Raw genomic sequence first — 21070 nt, 5'->3', positions numbered from 1 at the left:
TTCCAATTGATAAATCATTCCGTTGTTGACCTTTGATTTTTCAATTTTACCCCCTAATTGTTTAAAAAAGAAATTTTTTTTCAAAATTTTGTCCCTCAATAATTTTTAAATAAAATTTGAACCCTTGATAGGTTCATCCTAAAAATTTTTTATTTCGGATTTCCGAAAATGAAAAAATTTCGAGGGTAATAAACCGAGAGTTCACCTCCATTCTAGATTCCACTCGAAACTGGTGGACATTGTCCCCTGCCTGGAGAAACACTGCAGACTGGATATGGAGGCAATACCACTGTCAGCTCAGCTGCTGCCTAGATCTCACCTGCCAGTTGACAATCTTCCAGACCTGTCAAATGAGGCCTCAAACATTCCAGATCTCTTCCTGAACAGTGATTTCGCCCAGACAATTGCCTCACAGTCTGCCATGTCCCTATCCTCCCTGGAATCCTCCAGCACACCTCCCACAACCGAGACCCTCCTCGCCCCGACCCTCCCCCAGGATACTACCTCCAGAAAAACTTACTACGACGTCTACGTCACCCACATAGAATCCCCCTCGCATTTCTTCATTCGCCATGCCTCGAGGAACGTTCACTGGGCGACAGTCCAGGAGAAGCTCAAGAATTACGAGCACGCTGAGATACCTGAGGAGATTAAAATCAGAAAAGTCTACGCTATAAATACTGGTGATTGCTGGCAAAGGGCTTCCATCATCGGCAGTATTTCCGATGAAGAGAAAAACATCAAGACTTATGATGTGCAGTTCATTGACACTGGTGCACAGATGAAGGGAATTATCAAAGAGAATATCAGAGAGCTCGAGGGGTCGCTGATCGAGATCGAGCAACTCGCTGAGAAACACTCCCTCTACGACATCAAGCCCAAAGGTAAGACAACCTGGGATCCAGCAGCTCGTGAAGCCATGCTCGAAGTTGTTAAATACGCTGACGGCTCAACACTCATCATGAGACAGTACGAGGACAGTGATGATGGTATCGACATCCTCTGTCCCAACAAAAAGAAATGGTACTCACAGTCCATCAGGGATCATCTGGTTTTTCTCGATCTCGGGGTTTACGAGAATCACAAGAAGCTGTACAGCATCAATCCTCAGTCGATTGCTATGCTCCATAACGATGGGTTTGAGCTTGATATTATTACATTCGTTACACTCACTGAGGCCTGCGATCCTGATGCCAATCCCAATTGTATGTATGTGAGAAAGGCCAGTTACACTGACTCCACGTTCGCGAAGATGATGAATGATCTCCAGAGGGACTATGACAGGAATAAACATACAAGGGGAAAAGTTTATACACCAGAGATTGGTCTCATCTGTGCGGCACGTTCCTCTGCGAGGAAGTGGTATCGCGCTGTAATAGTAGATACCCCGGGTAGACAGCAGGTCGAAGTCTTCTACGTGGACTTTGGATTTAAGGATATTATCGAGTACAAGTATTTGCGTCAGTTGGACACGGAATTCATGAAGGCAGCCACTCGAGCGATTAAAGTATCTCTGAAAGATGTGGTCCCTGTGAATGGCAAGTGGTCCCCCGAGGCAATGGTACACTTACGAGGATGGATGCAGGAGTACGTCAAGCTCATCGCCTACGGGAAGACCGATGATTGCTGGTTAGTGTCACTGATCGATGTTCAGAACAACGAGAATCTGAACGCTCGACTGGTTACGATGGGTTTCGCCGAGAGTACAGGGCCGGCATCGAGACCTCGGCCTCTCAAGAGAATTCCTGAGCTGCTTTGTTCTCCAGAGTCAACGATGATGAAGCAAAGACGACAGAAGAGCAAATGGAAGAAGCTGAAGAAGCGGCAGGAGAGCTCGTCAGAGGCTTCAACGAAAGACGCTCCCATGATCAAGGACATCAAGGAGGACGATCCCTGGAAGGTGCATGTAAAACCCCTGAGGGTCGTCTCTCCAGACGAGATCTACGTATCACCTTATGATATCGAGGCCTCGAAACGATACACAGAGATGAATAAAATTCTGCAAAAGACGTACAGAACCTGCAAGGCAAGTAAAGATCGTGCCTGGTCAGTAGGAAATGTATGTGTGATCAGCCTGAAGACCTCGAATGTCTACAGGAGGGCTCAGATCATGGAGATCAGATCTCCAGAGGAGGTTTCTGTGTATCTTCTCGATGTGGGTGAAACCCTCGTCATTCATCTCCAGGACATTCAGCCCCTCTTCGAAAAATTCAACGATTTTCCAGCTAATGTTTTCAGGGTGAAATTGGGCGGCATTTATCCACCTGGGGGCTCGACCCACTGGCCTACATCGTCGTGCAGCAAACTCGCAGAAATTGTTGAAGAGAATCAGGGCTCGAGATTTTTCATATCCAAGATCTCTGAGGATGAGGGGCCTATGGTCGTTGATTTTTTCGTGGAGGAGATCAAGTCCGTTGGTGCTCTGGATCCAGCTGTCAGGGAGATAAATCTTATCAATTGGAAGCTGGTGGATGCTGGGCTTGCACTGCCCATCAGAAACTTCAGTGGCACAAAAGTGAAGATTTTGGGGGTTGACGTGGAGAAGGAACTCGTCATCGGGGACAAGAATCCTGTTGTCGAGGAGGGATCTGATGGAAAGGAGACGAGTGACAACGACACCGATGATTCAGGAACAATCCGGGATTATGAGTCTGATACGTCTGATGTACCTGTAGAAGAGCCCAATATTTACTGTGTTCAACTCAAGGAGGGGCTGCCATCGTGGCTGCCTCCTGAAAAAATCTCTGAGGATCAGTTCACGGGGCTGGGGCAGTTCGTCGACTGGCAGGCGTTCGTTTATCTCCAGACACCAGAGCAGGATCTCAAACTCAAGGAGATCAATAAAATCATGCAGGAATTTTACTCTCAGGATGGAGACGTTACTACGATAGACGACTGGAGTAATGGGGATCTCTGCATTGCCCAAATGCATCAGTTCAAGACGTGGCACAGGGCCCAGATCAGGGGCAAGAAGAACAATCACTGTGTCGTGTGTTTCATTGATTATGGAAATATCGAGTGGGTGCAGCCCAAATATCTTCGAAAGAAACTCATGTTCGAAGATGTCCCCACGCTTATTCACAAGTGCAAAATTTCCAAGATGAGACCTACTCATGCTTATCAGCAGTGGACCAAACTCGACCTTGATAGACTCCACCTTATCCTTGTGGACAGGAAGTGGAGGGTCAATATCGTTGACAAGCTGCCTCAGTACTTGGAAGTCGTCGTGGCTCATCCATCTTGGCCCTATGACAATGTCGTCGACATCATGAGGAAATTATATGGCATAGAAGTGACTAATAATGATAGCTCTGATAGTAGTGAGCTGGGTGTTGTCATTGAAGAGGAACACGCTGAAAATGATAATGGAGAAATGCTGATGTCTGAGATTGATCTTGATGCTCAGTATCTGTCTGACAGTCCTGAGGATGCCTCTATCTCCTACGATGAAGCTGTCAGTGCGTACCACGAAAAAGTCGTCAGGGATATGTTCGATAATTGCGTTGAGATTTATCCAAGTATCACTTTGCCGGATGGGGTACCGATGTTCTACGGTGCCCTGGGGGAGGTCTCCTCGGAGAGGGCCACCACTGTATGGGTCCATCCAGCGGCAACACCTGGCTGTGAATTTCTCACAGTAATTGCCCAGATATATAACAAATTGATGAAGGAGATAGAGAAGGAGGCCGAGCACCAGCCACTCCTGGAGGGAATCGAGCCTGGAGTGCCGTGTTGTGCTATCTACGAAGCAGATTCCACCTGGTACAGGGGGAGAGTTCTGTCAATCATGAATGATGGGGAAAGCACTTTCGTTCAGGTCGTCTTTGTCGATTGGGGAAATTCTGAGTGGCTCAAACCCACTGATTTGAGAGTACCCAAGGATGAGTGGCTCAGGGTACCTGCAACTGTTATCAAATGCTATTTACATGAGCTCAGGGTCGGTGAGAACAACTCCATGGCCAGGAAATGGCTCAAGAAATTTGCCACCTCCAAGGATCATCCTCTCACGATCACTGTTGAGGCTAGAATTGAGGCGGAACTCAGTGTTAAAATTTTTGTAGACACAGAATGCGAGAAGTTGTTATATCAATCCCTTCTGGACAACGGTATGCTCAAAAAGGATCCGAAGAAGATCCTCGAGGAGTAGCTCCCTCAGATCCTCCGGGAGAGGAAAGTACTGAGTTTATTCTCATTAGTTCTGTCTACCTTAAGTATGAATATTGAACATGTAAAAGGTGAGCAAAAAATCAGTACAATTCTTAAATATTTTTTAGTTTAAAGTTTATTACGAAAAATATTTTGAAAAACGTGACCTGTTATATGTTTCTATCTCATGAGATGAGATAAATGAAGGAGATCATAGTTGTAGTATTATACTTTGTAATAATTTTATTATTTTCATAATAAAAACACACTCAGGCGACGTCTATTATCAAGGTTCATAATAAAAATTCGATATAAAAAATTCCAGCACTATTGCAGTCATGATTTTGATGGAAATAAGAAGTTACAACTGAAAAGTTAAGGAAACTTCGTTAATATAGTAATTAATCCAACACACAAGGAATGAAATAATTTTTCAATCGATATTTTTGAAATTTTGATTCATCTTTGGGTACTCTTGGCAATCTGTTCTTTCAGTACCAGAATACTCTGTCGCTGCTCAGGTGGCAGCATGGCGATCTGCTCGTCCTTCAGCTGAAGTACTTGCATTATTAATGCAGCCTAGAATATTTACCCAAAAAATCATTCATCAGAAATGCTGGAGGATAATTTTTTATTAAAACTATTTCGTTGTAATATTCTCCAAAGTTTGCACTCGGGGAAGTGACGCTCATTGTCTCGATGATCAAGTGTTATCTTTACCTTCTCCTGGTCAGACGCTCCACTGGGAATACTTCCGGCAGGTGACATGCCTGCCATGAGTCTCGAAGCCGCTGAACTCGAAGCAGAAATTCCAGTTGACGGGGTTATTGTGTTCACTGGGTTAACATTGGTTGGAGCTGCAACTGGTGCCAAGACTGGTCGAGGAACTGGAGGAGGTGCCACAGGGACTGGAGCTAAAATTAATCATGCATTCGATGCATTTCACCATTACAAAATAATTAGTAGCGCTGAAAAAATGATTGATTGGTATTTATTAATTACTCACGAGTAGATTTATTCATTCTAGGATCGACTGTTATTCTGGGATCTCTGGGATCACGAGGATCTCTCCCGAATCGATCTGCTCTCGGATCTCGACAAAAACTACTGCACATGAAAAGTACTATTTTAATCTTGATGACAAAAACAAGTGTCAATACTGAGAATCAATAAAATAATTGTTAAACCTCTCGATTCCCTCCACAGGAAGAGTGCTAATCAAAGGAATGAATCTATTAATTTTCGTGGAAATACCAATAACATTTATCTAACTTACTTGTCTGGGGGATTGAAAACTGGAACACGATTATCAACTGGAGGAATCACAGGAGGAACAATGGGAATAGGTGGTGGTTGGGTTTGTGTCCTGAGATCCTGGTCCATTCTTGCCAATCTAGGATCAATCTGTCTGTCAATCGTCCTCAGATCGACATCCTGGCCTGAAAAATCATACAAAAATAATCAAGTCGATGAATTCAACATAAAAATTCCTCGCTTAAATCGATTCATCGATTAAATCTTGTAAATAGATGAATTTACTCGAGAAAATAGGAGCTATAGGTGGAGGAGGATTGACAGCAGGTGGTGGCTGCCTGACAGGAGCCCAGGGCTCTTCTATTCTCGGTGGAAGTGTGTGAATTGATATTTTCTCCACTGCATTAATAGCTGAGGGAATAGGATTTGCCTTGTGAAGCATGCTGACAGCAGTGTGAGGATCCACTATTCTCATGACAACCTGAGCCTGCAGGAGGGCATAAGCCAGTTGTGGATTCTGCAGGAGCATCTGTCTCGCTTCGTTGGGATTATTTTGAACGCAGAGCTTCATCTGCTTCATCAGCTCAAACATTTGCTCTGGTGGTAGTGAAGCTACTGCCTTGGAGATGGCCTCTGGTGCTTTATCAGATTGCACAGCCTCTCCATAAGGATTCTCTGTGTTCTGACCCTGAAGAAGACTCTGCATCTCCATACGACTCTTCTCTGTACATGCATTATCGACTCTCAGGGTTCGTCCACCAATTTCATAACCATTGAGATTTCTCATTGCACTCAGGGCTGTCTCCTGGTCCTTATATTCGCAAAAACCGTAGCCCTTCGGTTTCCCTGTTTCTCGATCGTATACTAATCTGTAATCAGCAGTAAAAACATCAATTAACATAGAAATTATCATACTACTCCGCAATGACCTGGATATATAAGTATTTGATAGGTTATCCAGTTAAATCAATAATTAAATTCCATCCTTAAGTGTTTGTTGCTTACTTGAAGGAAAGCACTGGCCCAACTTCACTGAAAATATCCTTCAGATTTTCTTCTGTGGCTTCGTAAGGAATATTCCCCACTGGAAATTTCGAAATACTCCATGTAATTGAGAATTTAATTCATGGGAACAAGTTATTGTATTCTAGGAATAATTATCCTACCAAAGACACTCCTCATCGATTTATCCATCAAGGATTGATCTGTGATCGTTGAATTGGTCATTTTATTTGTTAATTGTTTATCTCGATCGGAAATAATATCAATCTCGTCGAGAAACTAGTTATTCGAACGAACCACTACAAACTATAAATATATAACAAACACCTGGCCAAAGAGGATTGACTAAAGTAGAGGCTCAGTTCTGGGGGTTCGAGTGACCCCAGGTGCATCCTAGTACTGCACCCCAAGAAAGGGAGGGCGCCACACGCAATGGGGGTGTCTGCCCGTCAGCCGACTCGGTAATTTTTGTGCCCCCATGTGACCCTTAATCCAGTCCAATTAAGCCTTAACCAAATCCACTAACCCTTAATCAAGTCCAATTAAGCCTAAACCAAATCCACTAACCCTTAACCGAATCCAATTAACCTTTAACCAAATCCAATTAACCCTTAACCAAATCCAATTAACCTTTAACCAAATCCATTTAAACCTTAACCAAATTCAATTAACCCTTAACGAAAAGTATCAGGAGAACTATAAAGAACAATAAAGAGTATTCAATGAATACCTCCTTTAACTCTCCTCGTTAAGGGTTAATTGGATTTGGTTAAAGGTTAATTGGATTCGGTTAAGGGTTAGTGGATTTGGTTTAGGCTTAATTGGACTTGATTAAGGGTTAGTGGATTTGGTTAAGGCTTAATTGGACTTGGTTAAGGGTCACATGGGGGCAAAAAAGTTACCGAGTCGGCTGACGGGCAGACACCCCCATTGCGTGTGACGCCCTCCCTCTCTTGGGGTGCAGTACTACGATGCACCTGGGGTCACTCGAACCCCCAGAACTGAGCCTCTACTTTAGTCGATCCTCTTTGCACCTGGCGTTAGTAAACGGTTTTCTACGGTTGGTACAGTTGGAAACGTAAAGATAATACATTAAACAATTTCCTATTAAATTTTAATTTTATTATTATTTAATCTCCAATAATCCGTAAATATGACATAAAAAAGGGTTTAAGGGAAGGCACATGATCACAAGTTGTTTCGTTTAATTTTTTTTATTTATTATTTTCATAATCTGAAAAACAGCAACATTGATAATTCCACTCGCTCATAGACGTTTCATTATTTTAATCATCCAACTCATCATGACAATTCCATATCAATCGTTACGCTTTTATATAGAAAAGAAAAAATTGAGGATATTTATCAATCGCGCATTGAGTCGTAGTCGTTTCGACTTCGCATGTCTTGACGAGTCTTCTGAGAAGAGGCATTGTCGACTCTGAGAATTCTTCCACCGATCTCGTATCCATTCAGACACTGTATTGCATTCAGGGCTGTTTCCTGATCCTTGTACTCGATGAAACCAAAGCCCCTGGGTCTTCCAGTCTCTCTGTCATATACTAATCTGAAGGGCACAATTAAATTACTATGTGATAACCAAATAAATATCAGGGAGTGGTCATTTAAACTCAACCGGAAAAATTAATTTCAAAATTGGTATCTTCAGTATCTGTAATTAATTAATATGGAAATTAACGAGAGAAAGAGTGAAATACACATGTTTTACACATTTTCATACTAATTTTTTTACAGATATCGGAATACCATTTCACTATTCAATGACATTCTCATGATCGCTAATTTTATATCGACAGCGAAGTAGGAAAGAGTAATGAGTCGCTTTGTCAATCGATTTTTTTAGGAACATCTTTCAATCGAGGAGAGATTGCCAAATTTTTAACACAAGTGTCTTTTAGGGAGAAGTGAAGGCTATAAAAAAAGATCACCAAAAATTCGATCTGTCTTACTGGCACAAATGATCCTGAAAATCTTATCGATTACCTGGATCGAAAATACTCTTTACCTCTTGACTGCGTAAATTCATGAATTTCAATGATTAACGAAGAAAATACATTTTTGAAAGTAACTCCTTGCCTGGTAGGTTATAAATCTCCTCCAATATTAACAATTAATTATGAATATTCATTTCTCACTTGAACGAAAGAATTGGTCCGATTTCACCGAAGATATCCCTGAGATTCTCCTCGGTAGCTCTGTATGGAATATTTCCCACTGAAATAATATTAATGAGTTGGATTGAAATTTGGCGGAATGAGGGTGGAATAATTATCGAGTCTCGTGGAAATTTTTCTCTTACCAAAGACACTCCTCATTGATTTGTCCACTGAGGACTGATCTCCGGTTGAGTAAGACATTTTGCTCGTCAATTAACTTATTTCTGATGATGTAGAGTGAATTTAATGATTTTACCACCTGGTGATTTCAACAATCCGGCTTCCACACTTCTGCTGTATAAAAAATGTCGTCCACGAGCGGTTGTAATGTCGAAATTTATCGAGTGGAGCCACCGTCTTCCGCTAATTCAAAATTATCAGAAAGAAGCGAAAGGGCGTGAATTCTCCCTAAATATCTCCGAAATTAAAGGAGATAATAAAATTTTTGTTGGGACTTTTTTGTAGAAGTGATCGAGAGTCATAAAAAAGATTCTAACAAAAAATTCGGTATCAGTTTTCCCCTCCGAGATATTTTCGAAAAAACTATAAGTTGTACAATTATGACATAATGTCAATTTTATAGAGACAAAAACAATACAAATATTCATTTTAATGCACCCACTATGCTTTTTCAAATATTTTATTTTACCAAAGCATACATATTTACAAATACATGTTGCCAAAACAGTGCTGCATTATCCATTTTTTTTTAACAGAAAAGAAGGATAATAAATGGCCAAAGCACTCCCAATGATGCGCTACATTCTTTACCATTAAATATTAAGTGCACACGACAGTATAAAAAAAATACATAAATAGACAACTGAGTCACGAAGTGGTGAAACATCAATTCCAAAATTTCGTTTTTTTCTCATCGTGCGATCATCTGCTTCCTCCTGCACCACTTCCCTCATTTCCGAAACTATCAATCGAATACCTAACGAATCTCAGCCGCACCTAAGTAATCAATCATTTGTCAATCATTGAGAGGGAGAAAGGATTATGAACCGGAACACAACTGCACGAGTAGTTCTCAAAATATTCCATATATAAACTTAATCTATAATCATTTCCTCTCATGATTCCCTCGGAATTTGCAGGAAAATCGGAGCGAGGGGAATTATATCAGTAGCGAAAAAGTAAAGAGTAACAATTGCATTTCTTCCCAGTAAAGTTTTGGTGGAATATCTTCCGATCGAAGATAAATATCTAAATTTTCTCGAGATCTTTTTTATAAATTGCGATAGGAGCTACAAAAAGGGTCCCTACTATAAAATTCGCTAAATCTCATAGATTTTTAGATATTCCACGAAAACTCCCCCTTTCAGATGAAATTTTACTCCTTAACTGTTGGCTACTGGTTTAAACACGTATGAAATTTTTTTTTATCGAGCGTTGCTTGTGTTTCGGATATTTTTTCGATTTTTCTGTAATTGTCAGTTGTCTCACTGGAAGTTAACCAGCTCAGAATGTTTTACGGTGTATCGCTCTACTGCCATCCTCGTCGTACTCTCTTTTGCTCACCCACATCTTCTTAAACGTATCTAAAGACGCCAGTATTGAACCTCCGATCCAAGTACTGTATAAACGTTCTTGTGGGGCTGATATCCTGATTTTTATATCCTTCGGTGCCATCTTTCTAATTTCCGCTAGTAGCCTATCACCGAAGCCTCGAAACAGAGTGGATCCCCCAGAGAGTACGATATTCTGAAAGAGGACCTTTCTCAAATCGAGATCAGACTTCTGAATAGAATACATAAGAACCTCGTGCAGTCCCTCGCACTCTTCACCAATGAGATCAGGTCTGAAGAGGACCTCAGGTGCCCTGAACCTGGCTGGGCCAATCTCTAGATAGCTCCCATCAGGCAAAACGTACTGGAATTTCTCAGTCTCCACAGTCTCCTCCTTCTGTGGATTGCTGGAGAGGTAACAGGATCGTTCCTTGATAGTCCTGACGATCTCAAATTCAGCAGTTGTCTTGAAGTTGACGCCCTCCTTGCGCAAGAGAAGTCTGAGATACCTGGAGACGTCCCTTCCAGCGATATCTACCCTCATGATGCTGTGGGGCATGGCGAACCCCTCGTAGATGGGTACAGCATGGGTTACGCCATCTCCAGCGTCGAGGACGACTCCAGTGGTTCTTCCAGTGGCGTACAGACTGAGAACTGCCTGCATCGAGACGAATAGAGCTGGTACGTTGAGAGACTCGAAGAATATTTCGGCTGCACGCTCTCGGTTCTTTCGGGGATTTAAGGGTGCCTCTGTGAGGAGCACTGGGTGCTCCTCGCTGAATGTCGACAGCTGGTCTTTGCTGTAGACGTACGACCAGATTCTTTCCATATCGTTCCAATCTGTCACTATACCGTGCTCCATGGGATACCGCAGGGAGAGGAGACCTCGGTGCTCCTCTGCAATTGGACCCAGGAAGAGGTCACCCTCCAGAGCACCTGCCATCACTCTCACGTGCTTTGGTCGTCCGATACTAGGTAAATTATTCATACACCGAAATTTAATTACTGTCAAATTTTTCTGATAACCATCGATTTATCAAATAAATTATTGCATAAATCGAAATTTCAGAAAACATCTATCGATTTATTGTGAAGGAAGGGCAAGACTTTAATCGGTTTGAAAATACACAGGAATTTTATCTTGTATAATAACCTCCAGCGGTCTGAGTAGTGAATCATCTCTGGAATATTAATGAATTGGCACTTACTAATTTGGAAATCTGCATTTTGGTATCTGATCACCCGCAAATCCAGCCTTTATCACTCCAGAGCCCTGAACCACAGACAATTAATTTAAATATTGATTATGTTAAGACTTGAATAATTAAATAAAAGTGATGATTAAGGTGTGCAAAATTAGGAATTGTAACTCGAAGATTGGGAGAAATTTATGAGAATTCAGAGTTGAAAAATGAACGCAGTGGAAATTTTCGCGAAAATGTTAGATAAATTGGCAGTGAGAGTGATGGGTATTGTCAATTTTTGGCAGCCGATAATATGGCCTGTCTCGTTTGACACATGAGAGAACGAAGGGACCCGAGGATTCGCAAGGATTCAGGTCACAAAGAAAATCTAGAAAAAATACTGAGAGCTACTCACATTGTCGATTACTACAGGCTGATTCACTATAACATCGTACGGCTCCATTATCAGCTCCTAGATCGTGATGATTAAATCAAATAATAATACTTTTATTTCAACAATGCGCTAGATTGTCATACGGACTAGCACACCTCGGGTTGAGCCAAAGAGCCGTGAACATTGTTGCGGAGTGAAGTTAGATGATGTTTAACTGACGTTCAATAGCGCCACAGAAAAATATTGCGCGAAATTTTTCGAAATTCTAATTCACCAAGAACTCATGGGATTACATCACATGATGATTGCACTTGTCGAAGTAATTATAATTTAATTCATTATGATTATGATTAATGAATGATAAGAAATAAATTTGATTTCTTTATTGGTTTACAAGAAAATTCTAAAATGAAACAATTGTAAAATATTTGTGATTACACTCGGATTATAAAGTACACGCGCGCTTCAAAAGCCCAAACAGAGAATTTAGTTTATTGTTCGCCACAAAGAACACGCGCACGCTCGATAAATCTACTCTACGATGATGATGAGTATTTCTCACTCTCTCGACATTATTAAAAAACAGGGACAATCGTCCCACAGCTACACGAGAAAAAAGAAATGCAGTAACGGGTTTTCTGGTTATTATTTTTGTATCTTCACAGCCAGGTTTGAAAAATCCTTACTTAGAATTAATTACTCAGCGTTTAAAAATCCTCAATTATACCCCGAATCCTCGGCTTACAACAGCTCAAGAATTCGTTATTATGTATTTTCATTAAAACCCAAGGAATCCTCACTGCATGCATACACGCTATATTAATCCTCTTAGACTTATTCCGTACAATTGAGAAAGCTAATTGAGGAAATCACGAGACTGTGAAAATTCTTAAACAATCCCGTGATATCCTCAATAAATAAAATTCCAGGCATGCGATAGAAAAATCCACTGATGAATGCACTGAAATGTTCATCAATTACCGCAATTTACAGTCCCCCCTGCGCAGTCTTAATATACAATTATATCATTTTTTCGTATTTTGGTATATGAGTCCTTAGAAATCTACCCCCCGGAATGTCCTCCACTCAAGCTACAAATACGTGAATTTTTACGTTCGAATAATTCCATTGGCGAAGTGATAAAGTGAAATAAACGGAATTGTCATTTTCTTTAAATATCGAATAATCGAAAAACCTATTGATTTTAGAAGGAAACATCAAGACTCCACTTTTCGAGATAAATCGATAATTGAAAAAAATATAAAATTCAACTTCTCTCACTTCACCACGTCGTTACTGATTTGATATTGCATTCTCCCCACGCAATCAAATAATGAAATTTCCACTCCATTCAATGAAAAATTGTGGTCTGGTGAGTGCCAGCCTCACACAAGCTGGAAGTACACCATTCACTCGCTGAATTCGTTTATTCAACATTCCTAGTGACACTAAGAAGCTATCTAATAATATACCGCGAACAAAATAATTTCTATGGCTTTACGCATTTTTTAAAATTCTTTGTACGGCAGAAATGATGAAATCACGTGTGATTGTGTGATTGAAGAACCCTCAAAATTCCTCGCAGAAGCCCCCCGCAATCCTTTGATCCCCTGGACAAGAAAAATCCACTTCCCACTGCCACAAAAAATCCCTCCATTCTAGTCTCTCTCCCAGCCGTCTTTCCCTCAAAATCATTCCTTATTCTAACGAAAAGATATAAAAAAACGATCATCTCTGTGCCCTTAATCAACGAATTAATTAATTATGAACTAGTAATTAATGAATTAATTGATAATCGAGGAATTAATCCTGAAACGATGAAATCATTTTTTTCTGTGATAAAAAAAAATCCATCCTCAACCCTTTAGATCGTTCACATCCCACGAAAAATTGTCTGATTGTCCACGAGACATTAGTGCCTCTGAATGAATGACACTCCTCAGTAGATCTCAGCCATAATCATAACGATGAGTGAGGACCAGCCATTAAAGGGATGCGAGCCCTTGCCCTCGCCATAGCTATCACCATAATTTTCCCAGAGGAATCCCGTCCGCTTGTACTGTGCCATCATATTTTTGATTACATTCTCCCTGAGCTCCTTATAGATCCTTCCGGCCTTGGCCTGATAGGGCCCCTGTACCTCGGAGTAGTGATTGAGGGCCCTGAGGGTCAGATAATTAAGATTCATCCAGATAGCGCCCCTCCAATACGGTGGATCGTGCTCAGTATTGTACTTCATGTAGTGTGGGGATGATTTCGCCAATGATCTGAGCCCATATTTGGTCCAGAGTAGCTCAGGCTTGGTGATATCATTCAGGATCTTATCAAGATTCGGTGAATTCGACTCGACGATTCCCAGGATAAATGGAAATAACGAGACATACCCAAAAGCCGAATCGACGAATCGCAGAGTTGGATCCTCGAGGACGACTCTGATGAGGTCCGGAGATGCCGGTGATCTTGGAGGGGCACTGGGCCTCCTGAGCTCCACTTTATCAGTATGGAGGCCATAATCAGCATACGCCTGAGTAGCTCCAGACCAGTGGAGATGATTCAGCAGTTGATTGTCAGTGAGAAATTGATGGGTCTCATTGTACCTCTGACTAGGCTGCTCCAACAGTGAAGCTAGTCTTGCCATAACCCCAGAAGCAAATGCAATCCAGCACCTCAAATCGACATGCCTCTCATCGACATTGGGATGAGAGGCCCTCGGATAATCATCCAGACCAGACGTCAATGTCTTCGGATTGAGTTCTCTATTCGTTAAACTGTCTCTTCCTCTCCACCTGTACGTTCCAGGTAAATCCCCCACTTGCGTGGTATTGAACCACTCGAACCACACCTGCAGCCTTGGATAAATCTTCCCCAGGAGTTTGTAGTGTCTGTCCAACAGCTCGACCTCTCGAGTATTCAAAATGTACTCCAGAGTGAGAAAAAACGTCGGTGGATTGGCATTTGTGCTTATCTGAGTGACAAACTCCTCGGGTACCTTCTTCAGTGCTTCAGAACCCAATATCATCTCTCTGGGAATCCAGCCCTCGGAGTTCATCAGGTCGAACCAGTGGCTCATAATATCCAGCTCGATGTCCAGGTCCCACGTGGATATGAGGAGACCATGGAAGCCCTCATCCCACAGAAATCCCCTCGGGAAGAAAGAACGACTGGGTACTGCTGTGTACAGTGGAGCCTTCCAGTAGGGCACTGGGCTCTTCGTGTATACACTCTGCACTTGCGCAGTACCATAGAAGTACCCGATCGAGCCAATGAGATTGGAGAACGCCAACTTGGCGAACTCGATGGCATCTTCTTTGAAGCCCTTCTCCTCCAGCTTGAATGTCTTCTCGAATTTCTCGTGGAATCGCTTTCGCTGATCCCCCAGGGCTGCATCAAAATTCTTCCCCGTGAGTTTCTCCTTCCGTAGGGGAACGCTTCCAGACTCGAAGAGAACCTCGAACTCGAAAGGAACTTTGGCTGTCACCTGTGTGGCACAAAAATTAGGATCTGTCTTCTTCCCCTCCGAGTCCAGTGGCAATTGATCACCTCCGAGGACTATTCTCTTCAGGTTCGAGCCCTTCTGCGAGGCCAGGCGTAGATTCTGCAGAACAGTTTCACGGACTAAATCCAGACCTGGCATAACAGCTATGAGGAAAGAATGCTCCTCCACTGTTCCCTTGGTGGGATTCATGGAGAATCTGTAAGCTCCAAGACCGTCTGTGTATCCCTCCATCCCCGAGAGCCTGTTATCAGCCCCCAGAGACGCCTTTATGTTCCCCGTTGATTTATCTTCGAGGGCTGAGTAGAATATGAAGGAGATCTCCTCGGATTTATCGGACTGGATGACATCCTCCTTGAAGGTAACACCTATTCGCGCTGTCCAGTCACCACCGTGACGACCCCCAGGCTTCTTAACGTACGAAGTTTTGATTATCAAGTCACCATCCACTATCTCTTGAATACCGAAGGTCTTCCCATCGTGCTCCAGCCAACCGTATTTTTCCAGTTTGTCTGACTGCTCGCACCAGTGCCTGAAGGATTCACTACCCTGACGCAAATCATTCGGCCTGTACCACATCAAACCACTCGCCAGAGACTGAGGATCCCTTGTTTTCATACCGAAGTACAGATTCGAACGGTATGTGCCCCAGTACCGATCAGCTGTGTCCAAACCATTTAACGAGACCAGCTGAGAAGGAATTAATAAAACTTTTTAATTCACTAGGGAAGAGAAAAAGATAAAACAGTTGACGTACCTTTTCCGTATCAAAAGGAGTGTTAACTCTCGTTTCAAGGTATCCCTTGTACCCGAACCACGCAGCAACAGCCATGCAGGTCAGCGTCAACAAAGTATTCATCAGATTCATCCTAGAAGACTCAGCCTCTTTTCTCTGATGAGCATGATTGAGGTGTTTATTTTTGGCCTTCGGTGTGCGCTCGTGGGACTTTGATTTAGCCATCGTTCATCCGTATTTCTTGTAACCGTGTCCTCATCAAGAGATAGGTCAGTAAAACGTAACAATCAATCACGATTTATCATAGGTTATAACACACTAGGGCGTATTTATCGGAGATTTGATGATTGATACAGGGGAAAGGGTTAATTCAGGAGGTACTCACTTATGGTAGACCCTCCATTTGACGGTTAATGGGTGATTTTTCGGGTTTTTATAATTATTCGATGATTTTAATTGTTGGCTTGATGCAACGGAGTGGAGAATTTTTTTTTTTATTCTCTCAGGCTGATGTACGTGGCAGCGCGCGGGTACAGCACGTTTTTCCCACTCCACCCCAAATCCCCGGTGAGAATATCCACAGAGGATCGACCTGGGTAGACGTCCGCAACGGGGAGGGTGATTCCAAGAATTTTAGTACCGAATTCATCGCAGGGAGGGCACAGTGATCTCTTTGGGCGCAATGAGGTCAGTCGAATTTATTTTTTAAACTTTCCAGTCCATGACTTTTTTTTATTAAAACTAAAGGTTATAATTGTTTATTCTATACTGATAATTATACATTTTTATTGTCCTCTCAATTTTTTCTTTTACAAAACTCCGGATATTCAATTAAATGCAATCACAATTACTATACAATTTAATTTATAATCACTGATACATGGGCTGTCCTTCATAACACCTCTCGAGAAATTCTGTTCTGATCCCATCTCTCTCATAAGAAAAGGGAATAGTAGTTCCACTAATTTCACCGATATCCCCGAATTCGAAAATCCGATTTCTCGTCAATATCCAATCTTGAGGAATAGTTCTATTGGGACTCCATTGAAAAATCGCCCAATCATCAGGATATATGTATTTATTAACCCGAAATCCCATGATGAGTGATAATTTGTTCAAATATTCGGTACCGGTCTGGAGTGGATGCAAAACGGCCAGTACATGCTTTTCACTGAAAGCGAAGGTTTTGCTGGGTAATGAATAAGTATCAACCTCTGGTTCCAGCCATGCCAATTGCTCCATCGCACCAAAATTCTGCTTCTTGCTCTTGTATCGTTCTTTTATATTGACAATCGCCTGAGGACAAGCTTTGAAATAAGAATGGACCATAGCCATGAGTTTTGGATTGAATTGGAACTGTGAATTAATTACGTCAAAACCGTCTCCAGTTATTCCAGACAACTGGAGCTTCTGACGTTGGGAGGTTGTAACGAGAGCAGGTGGTTTCCATCCTAATAAATTGGCTGTTGGTTGCAACATCGAGTAATGGGAATCTGGAATATATTTCGAGATTAGTGTCCAGAATGATTTTCCATCTTCAAGATCTGCTTGAATCGCAAGGACGAGCATTACTGGGGCTGGAAAGGACATATACAGGAAATGATTGTCCCAGTCGATGGGTCCAAAATGACCAGCTTGGTTCGGCCATGCGATGAACGAGTACTCGAAAAATCTTCGAAAATCCATCTCGTATTCGTCGATTATTTCCAGAACTTCTATGTCACCTATCGAACTCAAATACGTGAATGCACCGTATGGGACTGATGGGGCCAGTGATTGGACGTGATTGGCGTATTTCTTCTCATCACTGCTTGCCAAACCCTTCGCAGATTTTATTTGCACTAGACGAGCATACAAGTGCTGAGCCATGTAATAACGATACATCGAGAGGGAAATATTTTCTTGAAATGCTGGTTCCCTTCGCGCTTTTATCCAGTACTCATTATCGATGAGTGGGAAGAACGATTCGAAAGTCGTTGTAAATCTCGAACGGTACAGATTCTGTAATGAACCCGATCATTATTTTTTTTATTCATAATTAATGTTTTTTATATTTCTGCGAAACTTTGCAGAATAATTTTAATTCAGTAGAAAATTGATTTTTGAATAAAAAAATCATTTACCTCGTCTTCTGTATTAGTGTCGTGATCAGAATTATTACAACTGGTTGGAATACTTCCGCACTGAATTAATTGATTGAAGTCCATTATTGTGATTACAAAAAAAATTAATGCAATATTATATATCATATTGAAAATAATTTTATTCTCTTCTAATTCTATCAGAGGAGCAACTTCTCGGGTGTGTTGAATGTAAAATAATGAATTATATAGAATTCAGCGGGAAATCATCCAGCATGCGTGATAATTAAAATAACGGAAACCAGATAATAATTAATTCATTAACTATCATGACATTTTTCAGAAGATATCCCATTTCTGCGGTATCTTCTGAAATGAAATTCAATGGATGATATTGAATATTTCGCATTTTCAAGGTCAGAAAATGAGATCAAGGTCATAAAAATTTCGGTGGAGCGACTTTGATCGATAAGCCCTGTTCTCTTCTTTATCATCTGTGACATAAAAATCCTCTTTATCACGATTCGAAACAGTAAATTTCCATCTAGTTTCCTCTAACCCTCAGAATATCCGAATGACTTCTCAAAAATATTTCGAGATAAATTCTTTGAATTACTGATTTTTTTTACATCGAATTATCGATATGGATTTAAAGCGAAAGCGAAAAATCCATTTTATTCAGTGAATAATGGTCGTCCTAGTTTCCTTCAAACTTCATTAATAATGAAGTAATGTTTATACCTCAGTAACTAACCAACACATTGAACTACCGGTGACTTTATCCATTAGTGAGGCCTCCACGAATATCCAGAGATCTAAAATCAGGAAAAAGCCTCCGCGATCGAGAAATCGTGCATCCTCCAGACGTTCAGCGATTACTTTTTCTGATTGGCGCCTGAACACAGTGATTCCCATCAGTGTACCATGTCCAGTGCTCCACGATCCCTAAAAAATTGAGTGTTAATTAATTCCAGTGCTTCGGTGGCAATTAACTCAACGGAGAAGGAATGAGGCAATTAGTGATGATTAATTTGCTGGTGATTGCTGCATTGATCGGCATCTCCAGTGCCTCCACTTTGTCAGCACCACCTCAGAGTGCTCTTGTTGTTGCCTTCGAGAATGCCTATGAGTTGTCGTTGCTTGCTAACACGTTGACTGATCAGGGAATCGATGCAACGATGATTGTGGCTTCGGATGCTGGGGATATGTACGAGAATTTGGTGGAAGTCGAGGTGATCAAGTTGAATGTCACCTCTCGAGACCATGACAATCTGGAAAAAAGGGCGTTAAATGCTTGTGAGGCTCTCCTCGGGGATCAGAAGATCCTGAAGAGAATTGGCGAGATTCAGCCCACCTTCACCATTTTTCCAGCCATTAGGTAATTATCTCAGTGATCAGGACTTGCAGTAATTTTTTATTTCTTCTCTAAATCAATATTTGTTTCTTTATTTGTTCTTTTTTTTTTGTTTCTTTTGCAGGCATGATGCCTGTCTCATCCCCTGGGCTCGATTCATATCGTCAAATCCAGTGGTCTGGGCTCTGGGAATTAATGAAGAGCATTATGCTGTTCAAAAAACTAAAATGGGAATACCTATTTTTACTGAAGGAATCTATGAAAGATTCTGGGCAAATGTCAATACTCAAAGAGTTATCGCTCACGTGGAATCCAATTTTGTGAATCCTGCGATGAAAATCGCTACGAAATACGTTTCTAACGTTGACGATACTCTGGATGAGCTCTACTCTAATGTTGAATTGTTTCTCTGGGGTGGGGATCCTATCCTGAGGACAGATTTTGCGTCTTTGACTCAGAGATTTGTGGAGGTAATTAATAAGTAATTAATAATTAAATGTAAATAGGATGAATATTATTTGGAATGAATGTATATTTTTTCAGATTGGTTGTCATCACTGCCGAGGGGTCCAACCCCTTCCCTCAGAGCTTCAAAAAGAACTGGTCGAATTCAGACTAGGAACGATCGTCGTCTCCCTCGAGAACAGTTACACAGAATTAATAAAAAATATGGCAAAGAGACTCCCTCAAGGGAGACAGGGTCAGGCTGTTGCTTGGAAGAGTAAAAATGTGAGATTTACTGGAGGAAAACCAGAAAATTTATTTGTGCATTCGAGCGTTGATCGTCAGGACCTCATAGGTAAATATACATATTTTTATCAATGATTTGAATATAAATTTTCAGGTAGACGAATTCGGTAAACAAGAGAAAATCACAAATTAACAAAATGGCTTATTTTCAGGCTATCCAAGAGCAAGAGTTTTTCTCAGTCACTGCGACGACACTGAGCTCCTAGAATCCGGCTTCCACGGAACACCTATCATTTGTTTCCCGAGAAATCCCCATGAAAAACGTAACGCCCAACGTGCCGCTGAATTAGGTTTCTCCATCTCTCTAAATGACGACTATTCACTTGACAAAGTGGTGAAAACAATCGTTGAGATTCACGAGAGTGCACTTTACCGTGAGAATGCGCGCAGTGTTTCCTTGGCAATCAGAGACAGACCAATGCCTGCATCAGATAGAACAATTTTCTGGCTGAGATATGTAGCGAGAAATGAAAAAAGCTCCATCGAATTTTCCCCGGTGGATAGAAAAACACCAGTGAAAACATTTGCCGAGGATATTCAGCTTTATATTGGCATTCTGCTCGGTACGATTTGTGGAGTACTATTTGCTTCTACTACAGCACTCACCTGGTACTATCAGAACCGAGAGAGTAAGAGTATTAGGAGTAAGGGAAGAAAGTATAATAGATGAAAATTAATAATAAACAAGAAGTGAAAAAATGAACTGTGCTGTACGCCCGACTCGAGTGGTGCATTTAATTTTTTATTTGTAGAAAAAAATGTATGATAATTATAGAGGGGACGGTAAAATTTACCTGCCTCTTATGATTTTTTTCAATAAAAAAAAATAAATAATTTTAAATTGAATTTCGAAAAAAGTCAACTTTATTTTAAACCAAGCAAAAAATTGCTCAATAATTCCAGTCATCATTAATAAATTATAATTTCTTCCAACTATCGGAAAATCCGAGTGAAGTAGAATAATCTCCTCCCACGATTTATCCTGCGA

General features: G+C 41.3%; 7 protein-coding genes across 14 annotated transcripts in view; 2 read left to right on the top strand and 5 right to left on the bottom strand.

The window, feature by feature from the left end:
* The window catches only part of qin, a 75763-nt gene extending 71594 nt beyond the window's left edge, over window positions 1-4169 (top strand). For both annotated transcript variants that reach the window (XM_011304814.1, XM_011304813.1), the window contains exon 7: window positions 217-4169. In XM_011304814.1, the coding sequence (XP_011303116.1) occupies window positions 217-4147 (3931 nt within the window). In that variant the 3' untranslated portion in view covers window positions 4148-4169. The remainder of the gene's footprint in view (window positions 1-216) is intronic.
* Window positions 4170-4400: 231 nt separating this feature from the next.
* LOC105266553 (cleavage stimulation factor subunit 2) lies at window positions 4401-6795 on the bottom strand. 4 transcript variants are annotated; one of them, XM_011304807.1, is made up of 8 exons: window positions 6567-6795; window positions 6406-6484; window positions 5686-6269; window positions 5423-5585; window positions 5334-5378; window positions 5153-5253; window positions 4867-5060; window positions 4588-4725 (listed from the first exon to the last, which is right to left on the bottom strand). In XM_011304807.1, exons 1-8 carry the CDS (start codon window positions 6625-6627, stop codon window positions 4606-4608), a joined length of 1347 nt encoding a protein of 448 aa, XP_011303109.1. In that variant the 5' UTR covers window positions 6628-6795; the 3' UTR covers window positions 4588-4605. The 4 variants fall into 4 exon arrangements, with proteins under 4 accessions (XP_011303111.1, XP_011303109.1, XP_011303110.1 ...); XM_011304808.1 differs by having other exon boundaries at window positions 5334-5360; XM_011304809.1 differs by lacking the exon at window positions 5334-5378 and having other exon boundaries at window positions 4401-4725.
* Window positions 6796-7674: 879 nt separating this feature from the next.
* LOC105266552 (cleavage stimulation factor subunit 2) lies at window positions 7675-8895 on the bottom strand. Its single transcript, XM_011304806.1, has 3 exons — window positions 8723-8895; window positions 8559-8637; window positions 7675-7969 (listed from the first exon to the last, which is right to left on the bottom strand). Exons 1-3 carry the CDS (start codon window positions 8778-8780, stop codon window positions 7768-7770), a joined length of 339 nt encoding a protein of 112 aa, XP_011303108.1. The 5' UTR covers window positions 8781-8895; the 3' UTR covers window positions 7675-7767.
* A 1106-nt stretch (window positions 8896-10001) lies between these two features.
* On the bottom strand, window positions 10002-11853 carry Arp1 (Actin-related protein 1). The gene is made up of 3 exons (XM_011304805.1): window positions 11690-11853; window positions 11299-11363; window positions 10002-11061 (listed from the first exon to the last, which is right to left on the bottom strand). The coding sequence occupies exons 1-3, from the start codon at window positions 11735-11737 to the stop codon at window positions 10044-10046; spliced, it is 1131 nt and encodes a 376-aa protein (XP_011303107.1). The 5' UTR covers window positions 11738-11853; the 3' UTR covers window positions 10002-10043.
* Window positions 11854-12036: 183 nt separating this feature from the next.
* Window positions 12037-16537, bottom strand: GCS1 (mannosyl-oligosaccharide glucosidase). Of its 3 annotated transcripts, none has more exons than XM_011304804.1 (3): window positions 16283-16537; window positions 15919-16168; window positions 12037-15851 (listed from the first exon to the last, which is right to left on the bottom strand). In XM_011304804.1, exons 2-3 carry the CDS (start codon window positions 16120-16122, stop codon window positions 13608-13610), a joined length of 2448 nt encoding a protein of 815 aa, XP_011303106.1. In that variant the 5' UTR covers window positions 16123-16168; window positions 16283-16537; the 3' UTR covers window positions 12037-13607. The 3 variants fall into 3 exon arrangements, with proteins under 3 accessions (XP_011303106.1, XP_011303105.1, XP_011303103.1); XM_011304803.1 differs by having other exon boundaries at window positions 15919-16151; XM_011304801.1 differs by having other exon boundaries at window positions 15919-16537.
* A 156-nt stretch (window positions 16538-16693) lies between these two features.
* LOC105266549 (uncharacterized) lies at window positions 16694-18222 on the bottom strand. 2 transcript variants are annotated; one of them, XM_011304800.1, is made up of 3 exons: window positions 18021-18222; window positions 17470-17898; window positions 17308-17390 (listed from the first exon to the last, which is right to left on the bottom strand). In XM_011304800.1, the coding sequence occupies exons 1-3, from the start codon at window positions 18144-18146 to the stop codon at window positions 17349-17351; spliced, it is 597 nt and encodes a 198-aa protein (XP_011303102.1). In that variant the 5' UTR covers window positions 18147-18222; the 3' UTR covers window positions 17308-17348. The 2 variants fall into 2 exon arrangements, with proteins under 2 accessions (XP_011303101.1, XP_011303102.1); XM_011304799.1 differs by having other exon boundaries at window positions 16694-17898.
* Window positions 18223-18537: 315 nt separating this feature from the next.
* LOC105266547 (UDP-glucuronosyltransferase 1-8) lies at window positions 18538-20928 on the top strand. Its single transcript, XM_011304798.1, has 4 exons — window positions 18538-19356; window positions 19457-19802; window positions 19876-20131; window positions 20235-20928. Exons 1-4 carry the CDS (start codon window positions 18986-18988, stop codon window positions 20750-20752), a joined length of 1491 nt encoding a protein of 496 aa, XP_011303100.1. The 5' UTR covers window positions 18538-18985; the 3' UTR covers window positions 20753-20928.
* The last annotated feature ends 142 nt before the right edge of the window (window positions 20929-21070 follow it).

Source organism: Fopius arisanus, unplaced genomic scaffold, assembly GCF_000806365.1.
Source record: "Fopius arisanus strain USDA-PBARC FA_bdor unplaced genomic scaffold, ASM80636v1 scaffold00039, whole genome shotgun sequence".
In the NCBI taxonomy this organism is placed as follows: Eukaryota; Metazoa; Arthropoda; class Insecta; order Hymenoptera; family Braconidae; genus Fopius; species Fopius arisanus.
Note: the sequence above shows the minus strand (reverse complement) of the source record. Positions and strands in the feature narration are given on the sequence as shown.

Coding starts and splice junctions, on each gene's coding strand:
- LOC105266553 (XM_011304807.1), bottom strand. CDS start 6,627: ATGACCAATTCAACGATCACAGATCAATCCTTGATGGATAAATCGATG. Junction 5,586..5,685: donor TATAGCTCCTATTTTCTCGA/GTAAATTCATCT, acceptor ATGATTTTTCAG/GCCAGGATGTCGATCTGAGG. Junction 4,726..4,866: donor GAGCGTCTGACCAGGAGAAG/GTAAAGATAACA, acceptor TAAATATTCTAG/GCTGCATTAATAATGCAAGT.
- LOC105266552 (XM_011304806.1), bottom strand. CDS start 8,780: ATGTCTTACTCAACCGGAGATCAGTCCTCAGTGGACAAATCAATGAGG. Junction 8,638..8,722: donor ATCAATGAGGAGTGTCTTTG/GTAAGAGAAAAA, acceptor ATATTATTTCAG/TGGGAAATATTCCATACAGA. Junction 7,970..8,558: donor GGACCAATTCTTTCGTTCAA/GTGAGAAATGAA, acceptor TGTGCCCTTCAG/ATTAGTATATGACAGAGAGA.
- Arp1 (XM_011304805.1), bottom strand. CDS start 11,737: ATGGAGCCGTACGATGTTATAGTGAATCAGCCTGTAGTAATCGACAAT. Junction 11,364..11,689: donor AGCCTGTAGTAATCGACAAT/GTGAGTAGCTCT, acceptor TCTGTGGTTCAG/GGCTCTGGAGTGATAAAGGC. Junction 11,062..11,298: donor AAATGCAGATTTCCAAATTA/GTAAGTGCCAAT, acceptor TAATTTACCTAG/TATCGGACGACCAAAGCACG.
- GCS1 (XM_011304801.1), bottom strand. CDS start 16,122: ATGGCTAAATCAAAGTCCCACGAGCGCACACCGAAGGCCAAAAATAAA. Junction 15,852..15,918: donor CTCCTTTTGATACGGAAAAG/GTACGTCAACTG, acceptor ATTCCTTCTCAG/CTGGTCTCGTTAAATGGTTT.
- LOC105266549 (XM_011304799.1), bottom strand. CDS start 18,146: ATGATATATAATATTGCATTAATTTTTTTTGTAATCACAATAATGGAC. Junction 17,899..18,020: donor ACACTAATACAGAAGACGAG/GTAAATGATTTT, acceptor GGTTCATTACAG/AATCTGTACCGTTCGAGATT.
- LOC105266547 (XM_011304798.1), top strand. CDS start 18,986: ATGAGGCAATTAGTGATGATTAATTTGCTGGTGATTGCTGCATTGATC. Junction 19,357..19,456: donor ACCATTTTTCCAGCCATTAG/GTAATTATCTCA, acceptor TTTCTTTTGCAG/GCATGATGCCTGTCTCATCC. Junction 19,803..19,875: donor TGACTCAGAGATTTGTGGAG/GTAATTAATAAG, acceptor ATATTTTTTCAG/ATTGGTTGTCATCACTGCCG.